This window comes from Pelodiscus sinensis, chromosome 3 (assembly GCF_049634645.1).
Source record: "Pelodiscus sinensis isolate JC-2024 chromosome 3, ASM4963464v1, whole genome shotgun sequence".
Classification (NCBI taxonomy): Eukaryota; Metazoa; Chordata; order Testudines; family Trionychidae; genus Pelodiscus; species Pelodiscus sinensis.
This window is the reverse complement of record NC_134713.1, coordinates 155,307,151-155,321,413: the sequence shown is the minus strand read 5'-3', so window position 1 is coordinate 155,321,413 and position 14,263 is coordinate 155,307,151. Positions and strand designations below refer to the sequence as shown.

Sequence of the window (14,263 nt, the reverse complement as noted above, 5' to 3'; positions counted from 1 at the left end):
GGTTCTCTTAATGAACATCCAACAAGCAGAAGGAAAGGATAATTTCAGTGTGTCCCTTTCTGCTATTTTTTTTGCTTATTCTTACCAAATGAATAAGAATCCATCGTGGTCCTATACTCCTATAGGTTAGCTCAGTTGATCAGTTTTAAGAAGCCACTTAGAGGTAAAGCCAGTGCCATTTTAACTGCTTGCAAGCACACAGACCTCAAACAATTTCTAAATCCAGATTTAGTGTGTGCCAGTGACATAATATGATGACTGTCCAACTTCTAATGGTGACTTCAATTTGTTTTCTGGAATCAGAGGTTAAGTTAGACTACTTTATAGGATAACGACTTCTCTGTGCTCAGATTCATCCTGCACGGTGAGGCCACAATGTTCAACAATCTATTAAAGCACTTAATTCATGCTGAACTTAATTCAGATATGTTCCAAAATATTTTTTTATACATTCACATTATACTGTTTTGATTCCAATGGGCTATTCACTCAGTGATTTGCAGGGTTGGAGCTAGAGTCCTCAGTGCCTTACAGGCTTGTACAGTGCCTTTATGTGCTCTATTGAAAGCTGATTAAACAGGCCAGGTATTTCACAATAGATCCATAGAGGCATCAATATGTTTTTATTAAAATAGAAAAGTTGTATACATTTTTTTAAAAAAAGATCATCGTCTGGGACTAATTGTAAATACATGACACTGGTAGATAAATGTGACTACAATATATTCCTTTTAAAGGCCTTACTACTTTTGTAATAACTGAACAGAATACACATTTTTTTTGAAGTCTGAAAACATTAAATGGAGCATATTCTGGATTTTTATCTGCAGATCAGTGTTCCCAGAATGGATATGACTCTGGCTGAACTGCAGGAAATGGCGTCACGCCAACAGCAACAAATTGAAGTTCAACAACAAATGTTGGCTAACAAGGTAAACTTGAAATACGTTTGTTTACAGTCAAAGAACAAAAGATCAGAGGAGTCCTTTTTTTCATAGTGCTCTCAAATACTTTGGCTCTTGTTTGCGCATTTGGACGTTAATCTCAATAAGTGTTCAGTTCCTAGCAGTATTGTCTAGTGAGAGATTTAACTACAACAGCCAAATTTTAAAATACAATGCTGATTAAATCAATTATGCAGCTTGCTCACATGATCAAGCATAACACCAATGTTGTAATTCATTTTAGGGGATCTGCCAACCTTGTATTGCTCTGTGTATTTGCTAGCTATTCACTGGATTTCAACAGTGAAAGATGCTTTTGTCTCTTGGTATAATGCTTTCCTGTAATGATCTTGCTTTTTCAGTGGAGTTCAGTGTGTCTGGCTTCCTGGGGCCGACATGTGGAGAAAGATGGACAGTAGTTGATTTAAAAAAAGGAACTAGAAGAGCTTTTACAGAATAAATCATCAGTTCCTGGTCAATAACCCTAGTGATGGAACAAGGGGCACTAGCAAATCAACAAAAATCATTCTGAACCCTCATGCAAAACCAGGGCACAGACTTTGAATTTGATTCAGGGTTCATTAATACAGTAAAACTCCAATTGTCCAGCATCCAGTGGTCAGGCACTCCTGATAGTCCGGCACCAACTGGAACCTGGAAGTACTCCGGCCAGCCGGACGAGCTGCTCTGCCCCTGGCTTCCCGAAGTCTGCCGCTGGTCAGTTTCAGCAGCGGTGGATTGGGGAAGCCCTGGGGCAGAGCACCCCACCTGCTGTGCCCCCAGCTTCCCCAAGTCAGCCGCTGCTGAAACTGACCAGCGGCTGACTTAGGGAAGCCGGGGGCAGAGCAGCTGGGGTACTGCCAGGTTGGTTCCGCTGCGTCGCCCTCTCCCAGGCTGCACAGTTCCCTGCAGTCCACCCCCACCCCCGACCCCCTCATAGCCCCCCTTCTGGTATTCTGGCATATCTGATAATCTGGCACCCCCTGGGTCCTAAAGGTGCCGTATTATCGGAAGTTTACTGTACATACTGCTCTGGGGAATGTCACCATCCATTGATGAGTAGTTGCCTGGGAACCCAATACATGCTTCCTCTTATCAGGCTTAGCCAATGTCCTGCGCTTGGGAGTGTGCTATGTGGGAGAAAAAGGACTGTATTGATGTTCCTGGGCAGATTCAGTCTTGTCCCAGCATTCCTTCTCTTCTAGTAACCCTGCATCGCTCTGCTGCCAGCTCCCATCATTGGCCTGTCTTTTATCTGCCCTAGCTGTGATCAGAGTAGGACCAGCATGGAACAGAGAACAGCTTTGTGCATACAGGAATTAGCTAGATTGGAGGTTAGGTGGATGGAGAATGGGGTGCTTTTCGGAGGGGGAATGGAGAGTGGACTGTGACAGAGAACAGAGTTTCTTTGGCTTACATCCTTCATTTTATTGTCTGAATCACCAGACTGGTCTGTAAAATTGTAAGGGTTAATGCAAGTTGCAGAGTTACTAGAGTTTCAGTAAGTCTTGCTCTATTGGGCACTGGAAGCCATGGTCCATAACTCAGCTGTAGCAAATGCAAAGTGTGATAATAGCTTTTAATACCAAATCTTCCACATTTGAAAAACATCCACTGAGACTTAGTCTAGCTGTGTTTGCATTTGGCAGTACAAAAGTACCTGTCAGGGAGCTAGTGACTGAAAGCAATACATCATATTAACACGTGTCATGGTCTATTCCTAACTGAATCTGACTTTTTAACAAGTGACTAGCGTTTTCTTTTGGTGTTAACGCTGTCAACAAACACCTACTTTGCCAGGGTAAATTAGCCAGGGGCAAAGTTTTGTGTCTAATCCCTCCAGAGTAGAGATGAGTGTCATGAGTTATCAGGGATGAATCACTATTAGGCTCAACTTACCTGGTTATATAACCCTCAACAACTATTAATAACTAGCCAAAAAATAACAGGGATTAACCAGTAATGTTAGAAATAGCAGTACATCTAAATCAGCACAACATCTGTAAGAAGCAAAATATAAACACTGTATGTACTTATTACAAAGGAAGTCTCACAGGAAAAACTGGATTTAGTTTTTCAGTCTGCCCTTTGGTTGTCTTCCAATATCTGCATAAATAATCTGGATGGCCATCAGTCAGGCAGCTTGCTCTGAGGCCTGCACCTTGTAAATAAGTTGCCTATTAGATGTTCTACAGGAGAATTTGTTCCAACTGAGATGACTTTTTCTTTCCAGGAGGATTATTAGGAAGTCCAGGTTGTTCCCGCACTCAATCTTTCCATCATTCCTGCTGAGTTATTCCTTTTATTTGTACTTAAGGCCACTTTCCAGCTGAATTCTGCCAGAGTATCTCTGAAGAAAATAACCAACTTCTGCTTTCTAGAGCAGTGGTTTTTCAGCTTGGGGTCTGCAGACTAAGATTTCCAAAGGGGTCTGTGCCTGGACGGCTCCTTGCTGGGGACAGCAAGGAGGGCTGGATTTTCCTGAGACTTCAGCAGCTCTGTGCTGGGGCCAACAGGGAGCCCTCCTTTCTCTCCCTCCCCCCCTCTGCCCCCCCACTCCAAGCAGGTTCTGGGTTTGGGGAGATTGAGAACACCCCCCTTGCAGGCTTCAGCCCCTGCCTGGAGCTTAATGGGAAGATGTGCGGCTTAAGGGGAACTTAAATAATATCTCAGTGTCTTGAAGTCTTTAAATCATGAATGGTGCCTTTCTGGAAAGATTAAGTCAAACTCAGGCTATTGTGCTCAACATAGTGGTAACCATGTGAAAGCTCTTAGCCTGTCATACTGGAGCTCAGACTAGAAGTTAGAGCTTTCCCCCTGCCTTTAACCCAATTGCCCATAGTTTCATATATTGTAAGACATGGAGATGTCTTTATAGCGCAGCATCCATGATATTCTGGTTTGTATTTCTTGGAGAGATATGCACCTTCCCTGCCAATACTGTGACTGAAGCATGAGTGTGCCCAGATCAGCACATGGATTCTATGCTGTGTTGTTTTCTCTCCTTGGTTGTGAAAGTCTTTCCCACCAATCCTATCCAGTAGCTGTCTGTCATCATTACTTTCCTGAGTTGAAAGGTCTGTCCCACAATTAGATGCCAGAACCTTACTATGCAATATGTGACCTGCTACTTTGTCTCTAGATTATTACATCTGAGATTATATCCATCAGCATATTGACATGATCAAGCATATCCGCTCTTCAAAATATTAAATTGCTTCCTGTCTCTACTTGAAGGAGCAGCGTTTGAAATTCCTGAAACAGCAAGATCAGCGACAGCAGCAGCAAGTTGCTGAAAAGGAAAAACTCAAGCGATTAAAGGAAATTGCTGAAAATCAAGAAGCCAAACTGAAGAAAGTGCGAGCTCTCAAAGGGCATGTAGAGCAGAAAAGGCTAAGCAATGGGAAACTAGGTAAGCAGCTCCAGGGAGCTCTAGAGAGGATGTACCGGAAGGTTGTTGTCTGAAATAGCTCACAAAACATTCTTGGACTGTGGAACTTTCATTTTAAAATTTAAAGCTAAAATATTCCCATGTAAGTCAATCAACTGAACGTTTTAAAAATCCAAGAAGTATTTTAAAAAATCTATTAGATTATCCCTTTCATCTCTCTGAAAATAGTGAATTTATGCTTAAAATTATTCCCAAGCAATGTTTTCATCCTACAGTTTCCCTGGGAAATTATTCTTTAGCCTACTGTATTCTCTTCATCTTAGTTAAACTTCCTTATTACACCCTCTTTGAATCACATTCAATAGTTTTTCCATCCTTGATATTAGCAACCTTTAAATATTTAGACTGTTGCATCCTCCTCCCTTAGTCATTCCTGAACACAGCTCAGCATACTGTATAACACGCTATCCATGCTGCCTTTCGAACAAGAGTGAGTTTTGGTCACAGAGTTATTGTTGTGTAAAAATATACTAGAGTGTTAACTTCCCACCAAATAACTTTTGGGGTGTCACATCTTGGCCAGTTAAGCATAGTATCACCTGCTTATTTCAGATTTCCTATCAGTTCAGATAACTTGTCCCCTTCTATATATAATATTGTGCAATGAGACTTTACAGCAATGCTTAAAGAAAAATACACCATGTTTTTGACACTGATGCTTTACAAATGAAATGAAAGCAAGGTCCTAGCCTTGAAGAGTTTATAGTATAACTCATACAGATAATGCAATTAGCATACATCTGATGATGAGTGGAAGGCAGGAGTGGGATGTCAAAATAAAGGAAGTTGGGGAAACTTTTGGGGGAATATGTAATATGTTATGGGTGACAATTATTTTAGTTGTCCTGTCTCATTGGCTACTTATACAAAATTTAAAGTTTAACACAATGGGTTCAGGCAGTGGAAATGTATTAATGAACCTCTTGATACAAGCTGATCACAAACAGCTTTCTAAGGCCAGTCAGTGTTCCCAAGAGATTTGATCACACATTGAATAACTTGAATATATTCTCAAATCCCTTCAAATTATCTAAAGTTAAGTCTCTGCATATCATGAAAACACCTACCTGAATGTTATGGGGTTAACTTTCATGAGCAGTTCTTGTATGATGCTGGATTTAGCTTCCTCATGGTAACTCAGCCTAAGTTTGTACTTCAAATGATCAGAGCACTATTTCTTTGTTTCTTACATGCTTTGGGTACACAGAATAGATGTTAGATTTGGGATTTACTGGAAGTATATTCATATTGTTGTATATTTTGCAAAGACCCCGAAAACAGACGAACTTTAGTCTAAGAAGCTCCTATAAAGGATTCTTGTGTCCAGTTGATTTGTAACTGCCTGTTGTAGACCTGGTTCCAGCACTGTTCTGAAGAATTGCAGGGCGGTTTCTGTTCCCTTAACTGCTGCCTTGGACGCAACCCACAGTTGGTTCTTTCTCAGCTGCAGCTATTGTGCTCTCTTCCTTTCTAGTGGAGGAAATTGAACAGATGAACAGTTTGTTCCAGCAAAAGCAGCGAGAGCTGGTACTGGCTGTGTCAAAGGTAGAGGAACTTACCAGACAACTGGAGATGCTGAAGAATGGCCGGATTGAGGGTTACCATGACAACCAGTCTGCTGTAGCTGAGCTAGACCGACTGTATAAGGAGCTGCAGGTAATGACAAATCTGCTTAGCAAATAACAGCTTTGAGTAATGGCTAAAAGTTGGTAGGCCTAATTCTTATCTGAAACACAGCACCCTTCATTCCTCCCAAAGCCATAGAGCGGTGTGAGGTATGGAGCCTTCAGTATTGAGAGGGCAGCATATCTATCACACCTGAGGGAAATTGGTGGAATGTTCTGTATTGAACAGCCTGTGTATATTAAAGCAAAATTGACTAGTCAACAAGTTAAGAAAAGAAGGAAAAAGCTATTTCCATGTATGTGTGTGACTTTACCTTTTAGAGTACTTCCCCCCCCCCCCCCCCCCCCCCCCGGTCTTCGTCCTGAACCCTGATTTGTTTTTTGTTCCTGGTTTGTTTCCCCCCTTTTTGAATATATTCAGTTGAGGAACAAACTGAACCAGGAGCAGAATGCCAAGCTGCAGCAACAGAGGGAGTGTTTAAACAAGCGCAACTCAGAAGTGGCAGTTATGGATAAGCGTGTTAATGAGCTGAGAGATCGACTGTGGAAGAAGAAGGCAGCACTGCAACAGAAGGAAAATGTACCGGTAAGAGCTGGATAGTTCATCAGAATCCTGTTTAGTCTGCTGCCCAAACAATATTAATAATCCTGCTTGTGGGGAAGGGTGTTTTTTCTATATCCCTTGGCAGTTCTAGTCTTGTATTGAAGTGCTTTTCATGCTATGTTGCTGTTAACCTATTTCGTGTTCATGGACAAGAGCTCTCTTTGTGCTGCCTTTAGATTTTTCAGGTAGCCTTGTTTTTTACAGAGCTGGTCTATTTACATGGACTGTAAAGAAACTGCTTTTTTTCCCTGACTCCTGTGGTGGGCATTACCATATTAAGTAATTTTAATTGAATTCTTTATTTAGGTTTCCTCAGATGGGAACCTACCCCAGCAAGTGGTATCTGCCCCGAGTCGAGTGGCAGCGGTAGGTCCTTATATCCAGTCCGCCACCATGCCACGTGTTGCTTCCAGACCTGAACTTCTAGTGAAACCTGCATTTCCAGAAGGGACCCCAACTTTGCAGGCACCTGATGGTCCACTGAAAACACAAACTCTGCCAAACATGAGAGCTGCTGGTGTTTCCCAAACTAAAGCTCCTGGTGGTAATTTATCTAATTCTCAGTTTCTGTTAAATTCCTCCACAATTTTTTTTTTTAACTTTCATCCTTTCTTCTAGTGTCTAATTCAGCACCCCTGTATCCTAGTAGGAATCCTGAAGATGTTAAACTCCATCATCAAGCAATCCTTTAACAGGATCCTTTAACAGTCATTTTGGGTCCTTTATTGCATTGGCTGATGCTTTAGTTGATTGGTTAGGGGTAAAACAATGCAGAAATTCTGGGAGATGTAAAACATCATTCGTGCTTTCACAGGGACGCAAGATCCCTGAGAGAATTCATAAGAAAAACTCAGCTGATCACAAAAAGGGGCAAATTGTGAAGTATTCATTTCTTCTCCTCTTCCTTCCTCACCACTAATATTTAGGAAATAGTCATTGCCAGGGCTTGACAAACCGCTGAATCTACTCGCTCATGGTGAGTAGATTTCAGCCGGTCGCGCCGTGAGCCCCATTCACCAACGCTTCACGCATGCACGGTGCCGGTCTTGCACATGCGCAGTGCGGGGCTGGCGAGTGGCTCTCGCTGGGGTTTGTCTAACCCTGCTCATTGCACAGAAATGGTGTAAGGGCTTTACTTGATTAGTGTCTACTTCTGAAATACTTACCAAGGTGTAATGGGGCACTCAGCTTTTGAGTGCTTCCTTCTGCTGTGTGTAGCTGCTAGTCCTTTCTCTCCCTCTCCTGGTGACCCCCTCAAAGTGAGGTTGCCAAACCTAACAAGGGTTGGCAGTGCCTCTGCTCTCCGGCCAGCTCACACAATCAAAATGAATCCTTTCTAGGGCAACAAGTCCAAAAGTGCTGTTTATTTCCCTCCATAGGGTCATCAGCCCCAGCTCTTTCCATAAGGTTAAAGTTTGCAGGGCTGCTTGCTCCAAACCTAAGCAAATGCAGACAGAACCACATTCTGGTAGTCCCTCAAGCTCCCGTGGCTGAGAGGAGCACCCTGCGTTGTCTCTTTGGCCTTAGCAAGGAGCTGACCCACTATGGTTCTGAAACTCCATTTATCTGAGCCTACTGAACTCTGATTAGCTGCTTCTATGCAGCCTATCCAGGCAAGTCTGGGGGATTCACATCGGTTGCTCTTTTCTGGGGTGGGGTGGAGGAGGGATTATTCAGATAGATAGGTAGCTGGGTCCTGTGGCCTCCAGCAGGAACATCTCACTTATTCCTTGTGGAATCCTAAATTTTAATCACCATGATTCTCTGTCATGAATTCCCCTTTGAGCCCCTCCTCTTGAACTTATGACCCTGCCCGTTTTCTCATTTGTTTTCTCATTGTTCAGCTGATTACTGGTTCCTTCCTCGATTAAGGGGGGGGGTTAGTTTGATATCAAATAGGCTGTTAAACTTGCTTTCTGCAATGAAACTTTGCTATGTATAGTGCTGTGCTGCTTCTGCACAAGATTTACTCAAACTTTAGCTGTATCTTATTTCTAGCCTAGTCACTGGCTACCCAGAGTTAAAACTCCTGATCCTGTCATTCAGGACAAAATTTGTCTTAAAAGTTTGTCCTCTTTTGCTAATATTTGAACTGGCTTTCTACTGCTTTAGAAAGACGTTACCTTGCAAATATACAATGACTCTTCTCTTTTCTTCTACAATACTGAAACTAAGAACAAGATGAGTACATTAGCTTAATTGTTTCTGAAGCAGATGTTCTAGCTGCTTCAGTGAATGTAAAGATCATTCCTCTAATTCAGTGTCTGTCTGCACATTGAACATATGGATTGTTTTTTGATGTCTCTAGCTGGATTTGCTACTGCTTTAATGCATCACTTTTTCTTTGGTTACAATGAAATGTTTTTTTCCCCCACCACCTATTATTTTACAGACTACATTTCAGTAGCCAAGGTAAGTTTTAATACCAATCGGGAGCCAGGCCAGTGAAAACATCGCTCTAGGAGACTGCCTAAAAAATTGCCTTCTCAGAATGCTGGCAGACGCTGATATTAGCAAACTTCGCTGCTCTAGGAAATAAAAAAGTTGTTTGTTTTTGTGTGTGTCCATGTCTGGCCTTAAAACATGTGGGCTACGTCTAGACTGGCATGATTTTCCGCAAATGCTTTTAACAGAAAAGTTTTCCGTTAAAAGCATTTGCGGAAAAGAGCGTCTAGATTGGCACGGACGCTTTTCCGCAAAAGCACTTTTTGCGGAAAAGTGTCCGTGCCAATCTAGACGCGCTTTTCCTCAAAAAAGCTCCGATGGCCATTTTCGCGATCGGGGTTTTTTTGCGCAAAACAAATCTGAGCTGTCTACACTGGCCCTTTTGTGCAAAAGCTTTGCGCAAAAGGACTTCTGCCCGAATGGGAGCAACATAGTATTTCCACAAGAAGCACTGATTTCAGACAGTAGGAAGTCAGTGTTCTTGAGGAAATTCAAGCGGCCAGTGTAGACAGCTGGCAAGTTTTTCTGCAAAAGCAAGTGCTTTTGCGGAAAAACTTGCCAGTCTAGATGCAGCCCTAGTGATATTTCTCTTTGATCTGGCGTACAATTAGAATTTAATTCCTTTAATGAAGGGTCTAATGAACAATGGTCAATAAATGAAAATGGTTTTAGTTAAAACTTTTTTTTTCCTTTGTGTGGTAGGTCCTATAATCCCAGGTTCAAAACCTCCCCCGTCTGTCCCTGAATGGTGCAATTCAACTTCAGACAACTTCATTAACCAAGGACCAGTGTCGTCTTCAGCAAAAGGAAGTGTGACTAATGAAGGGCAATGTGAGTTCTTATTGGTCTTGTATTTTTTTTTTTAATGTTTTATTCATATTTGCTCATCTATATGCTGGTGAGAAACCAGTCAGTGACAAACATTTACAAGCTGATGTCTGTAATTCAGTTTAGTAATAGAATTGAAGACCGTTGTTTTTGCACATAGCAAAGCTACTAACAATCTACTGGTGGTTGTTTTTTTTGTTTTTAAAGCCCCTGATTTTGGATGGTGATTATTACAATAGAGAATATTGCCTGAAGACCTGCTCTGACTGGGTTTTCATCTTACCATATACAACTTTTTGTGGGGTTTTTACAGTCTGACATATGAGAGAGGATTATATGAAAGCTTCCCTATTTAAGTTCACTTTTCTGCCAAAGTCCTCTTAATGATGAAAATGGATTCTAGATATTTGCCGTAATTCTGCTTTTCCTCTCCTTCAGCTGGTGATGGAGACACTCCATTGCGAGAAAAAGAGAAGAAAGTGCGTCCTTTCTCCATGTTTGATTCTGTGGATCAGTCCGCTGGAGGGCCAGCACTGGGCTCACTGAGAAAAAACCAGAGCAGTGAAGACCTCTTGCGAGATGCTCAGGTGTGCAAAAAACACGTAACCCTATTCTAGTTGTGCATGTATCTCATTTTCCTGCATTCCAGGAAGTTGTCCTATTAATGATTGTTGCACATTTCACAAACATTGAGAGAGGGTTCTGGGTTCTTTTAAGGGACTACTAGAGGATGGGAATTGCAAGCTTCTAATTTGAGTAAATAGCTCTCTAGCTACTCTGAATATTTATCTTGTGCAAGTAATTGTACTATTCACATTTGCTTGCAAGCAATCAGTATTTCCTTGCTAAGATACTATAGAGAAGCTGTGATTTTAAAACGGTTTAGGTTTGAGTATCTTTATAATCTAACACAATTTGATAGCATCCTCTAGATCAAATCTAAGTAATCCTTACTAAAAATTGAAATGCTATGGGTGACTATAGAGAGAATACAAAAGTAGTAAATACCTCAGCTAGCCTTACAGAACTGTGATCGCTCCATAATTTGACTTTAACAGATCCTTTGAACTGCCAGCTATTTAAGACTTTCTGTAGCAAATTCAGGGATTGTGTGTAACAACTGTGATTTCCAATTCAAATCTTTGCATTTTGTGTATTCTTATGACTAACACTAGAGACTATAAACAGTAGAGATGTTTTGGCTAATCGGCTAATAGAATAGTTAATTGGCTAATCGAATAGTTGATACAATTTGCATTGACTATTTGATTAGTTGATAAGGGCACCTCTGTCTTTGAAGTGTAGCAATAACCCCAGCCCCATGCTCCCTGCAGCATTTCAAAGTGTCAGCGCCACACGGAGCCCAGGGTTTGGCCCTAGGCTCCACACGGCACTGCCTCTTTGAAGCACCTCCTCCTCTTCCCACTTTCTGATAGAGGCAGCAAGGAGGGGTGAATCGAATAGTCAACTAGCCTGTCGACTATCCGATAAGCTTTTAATAATAAATGCTAATAAACAGGCTGCAGATATAATCACATCTGTAGCTATTGTGCTGTCTTACGCAGTGTCTTTCCCACCAGATCTGCTAGAACATCTTGAACACACAGAGCCAGATTAGACTTCATAAATCCAGCTATGTTTTTGTCTTGCAGATTGCCAATAAAAATGTGACGAAAGTACCACCGCCTGTTCCCACTAAACCAAAACAGATAAACTTGCCTTACTTTGGTCAAGCCAGTCAGTTGCCTTCTCCTGATATGAAGTCTGATGGAAATCCACAGAAGCTGCCTTTGGCTATTGTATCTGTGGGAAACAAACAGAAATCAACAACCCAACAGCCACCTCATGCTTCCCAGCAGATCCAGCAACGCATCTCTGTACCTCCTGGTGGCTCCTCCACAAGCCAGGACCAAATTCTTTCCTCCTCCAAACAAGAGAGCCCACCCGCAGCAGCTGTGAGACCTTTCACCCCTCAGCCGTCCAAAGAAACCCCACTTCCATCATTTCGAAAGCCACAGACTGTGGCTGCAAGTTCAATATACAGCATGTACACACAGCAGCAGACTCCTGGGAAGAATTTTCAACAGGCAGTACAGAGTGCTTTGACGAGGGCACAGATCAGAGCTCCACACTTCCCAAGCAGTAAGGATATGGATCTTTTTCTCTTTCTTTCCTTTGTAAAGTTACATGGGAATGGCAGTGTTTTTGGGAAACCAATAAGGGATATGGGCGTGTTTACCTGTCCTCTTATCCTGGTCTCTAACACAACGCTTCTCTTCTAACGTCAGGGATGTTATTAAATACCTGTCAGCTGAGGCAGGCTTTTAGCAGGTTCAGAGGATACAATTGTTCTAACCTATCACTGTAGTAGATAGTTCAGGTCACACACTTGCTATTGTTTTATATTGGTCAACTATTGATTTTTTTTTTCTTTCTAAATTGCTCATCAGTGTATGGCAAGCCTGTGATTGTTGGAACTGGCGCACAAAGTCAGCCACAGCAGCCAGAGAACGTCTACTCAAACAACCAAGGCAGCCCGGAGCCTGAAATGGAGCCAGCAGCTTCTGCCCATGAGAATCATGAAAATGAACGAATCCCCCGCCCGCTCAGCCCAACCAAACTGTTGCCTTTCTTATCCAACCCTTACCGAAATCAGAGCGATGCGGATTTGGAGGCCCTAAGGAAGAAGCTGTCTAATGCCCCAAGGCCATTGAAGAAGCGTAGCTCTATTACTGAGCCAGAAGGTCCAAATGGGCCCAATATTCAGAAGCTTTTGTATCAGAGGACCACTCTGGCTGCCATGGAGACTATTTCAGCCCCTTCATATCCATCTAAACAAACCTCTGCATCTGCCAATCCTGAAAGCCCAACAGAAATCCAGAACCCTTATCTAAGCACAGAACCTGAGAAAGAAGTGGTTCCTTCCACACCTGAGCTAGCCATCACAGAGGAAGCTGAAAACCCAAGCACAGATCAAAATGAAGTGCCTCTCCCTTTAGCAGGGCTAGATAGCGTGCCTGAAATAACATCAGATAATGATGCACATGTGCAGTCTGAAATGGAAGAACCAAGTTTAGAGTCATCAGAACCCCTGGAAGTATACATGGAGGAATATCCTCCATATCCACCACCTCCTTACCCATCAGGAGAACCAGAAGGATTGGGAGAGGACTCCTTCAGTATGCGACCCCCTGAAGTCACTGGACAGTTTTCCTTACCTCCTGTAAGTACCAGTACCTCTAGTTAGCTTAAGATTTGGTCACTTTCATGGGTCATTTTAGGTTTCACCAATTAAAGCTGTGCATTACACTGTGTAGGTGTGTAGGTTTGTATGGATTTCTTACCAGCATATGGGAAAATAGTCACCTTAACAGGCTGGAGGTCTATCTTTGGCAATGTCCAGACTAGCTCTATTGATATCCTGTTTTCTCTAAAAATAATTACTCTGGTTAAAATTTTTAAATAATATTCAACACAGAACAAACCTAAAGTTCCGCTTTGTGTTTGTAGAAAATGCGTGCGCGCTCTCTCTCTCTTCATTTCATTCAAATCTAATTCCATCTTGGAGGTAATAAAATTGTATCTTTGAAATGGTGAATACTGGGAGACTAATATGCATAGTCCCGGATTATGCTGTATATTAGAAGTGTAGTATCTAAACATGTTGGTGCTAAATGCTATTTATAACTTTTGTTCTAAAATTGGCATCAGCTACTTGTGTCCATTTTACTGATGTTTATTTGGATTCTCTAGAACTTGAATCCATCAGTGTAAGTTAATGAGAGTAAGGTAAGAAAAATGAGATGACACAAACATGTGTCTCAACCATTGGTTTAAAACAGAAATGTTGAATGGTTTAATTTCTCAGAGCTTTGTCAGAGCCGGAAACAAACACACTGAATAGGTTTTGTGGGATTCTACCAAGTCAGCTAGAAATCAGAGGAGCTAATAGCTTTCAGTCAAGTTCACCTTCCATCTTCTGGTGTTTCATGGAGTGCTAGTTACATCACACTTCTGCTCTCCCCCGCCCTCCCATTGGAACAGAACTTGCAGGTGTGAAAAGAACTTGAACAATCAGGATTTCCTAAATCCCAAGAGCTTGAGAAGGTTTCTCTCCCCCCCCCCCCCCCCCCGCCTTTTGCAATACTGATTCTAGGTAGGTGTGAAGAAATGAGGCAAGAAGTTGGCCTCCATTAGGATACTTGGGTTTTCTTGACAGGTTTTCTTGAAAAATCCTGGCTTTTTGTAATTTATTTTTCTGGAAATCTCAGAGTAATGTCAAACCACATGTATGTGCAAATCAGAGCGGTTGTTTTCATCTGCTGAATGTGTCGTCCCCCCCCCCTCCCATCCCCCTGTGATTTTT

General features: G+C 42.1%; 1 protein-coding gene and 1 long non-coding RNA gene across 4 annotated transcripts in view; one reads left to right on the top strand and one right to left on the bottom strand.

The window, feature by feature from the left end:
* Positions 1 to 14,263, top strand: part of TP53BP2 (tumor protein p53 binding protein 2) — a 70,649-nt gene that overhangs the window by 43,089 nt on the left and 13,297 nt on the right. For all 3 annotated transcript variants that reach the window (XM_006133421.4, XM_006133422.3, XM_025189816.2), the window contains exons 5-13: positions 831 to 932; positions 4,182 to 4,356; positions 5,870 to 6,051; positions 6,442 to 6,606; positions 6,931 to 7,168; positions 9,772 to 9,900; positions 10,336 to 10,484; positions 11,550 to 12,039; positions 12,348 to 13,120. In XM_006133421.4, the coding sequence (XP_006133483.2) occupies positions 831 to 932; positions 4,182 to 4,356; positions 5,870 to 6,051; positions 6,442 to 6,606; positions 6,931 to 7,168; positions 9,772 to 9,900; positions 10,336 to 10,484; positions 11,550 to 12,039; positions 12,348 to 13,120 (2,403 nt within the window). The remainder of the gene's footprint in view (positions 1 to 830; positions 933 to 4,181; positions 4,357 to 5,869; positions 6,052 to 6,441; positions 6,607 to 6,930; positions 7,169 to 9,771; positions 9,901 to 10,335; positions 10,485 to 11,549; positions 12,040 to 12,347; positions 13,121 to 14,263) is intronic.
* Positions 608 to 5,872, bottom strand: LOC142828030 (uncharacterized). The gene is made up of 2 exons (XR_012902947.1): positions 5,463 to 5,872; positions 608 to 1,329 (listed from the first exon to the last, which is right to left on the bottom strand). It is a non-coding gene; the product is annotated as an uncharacterized LOC142828030 (long non-coding RNA).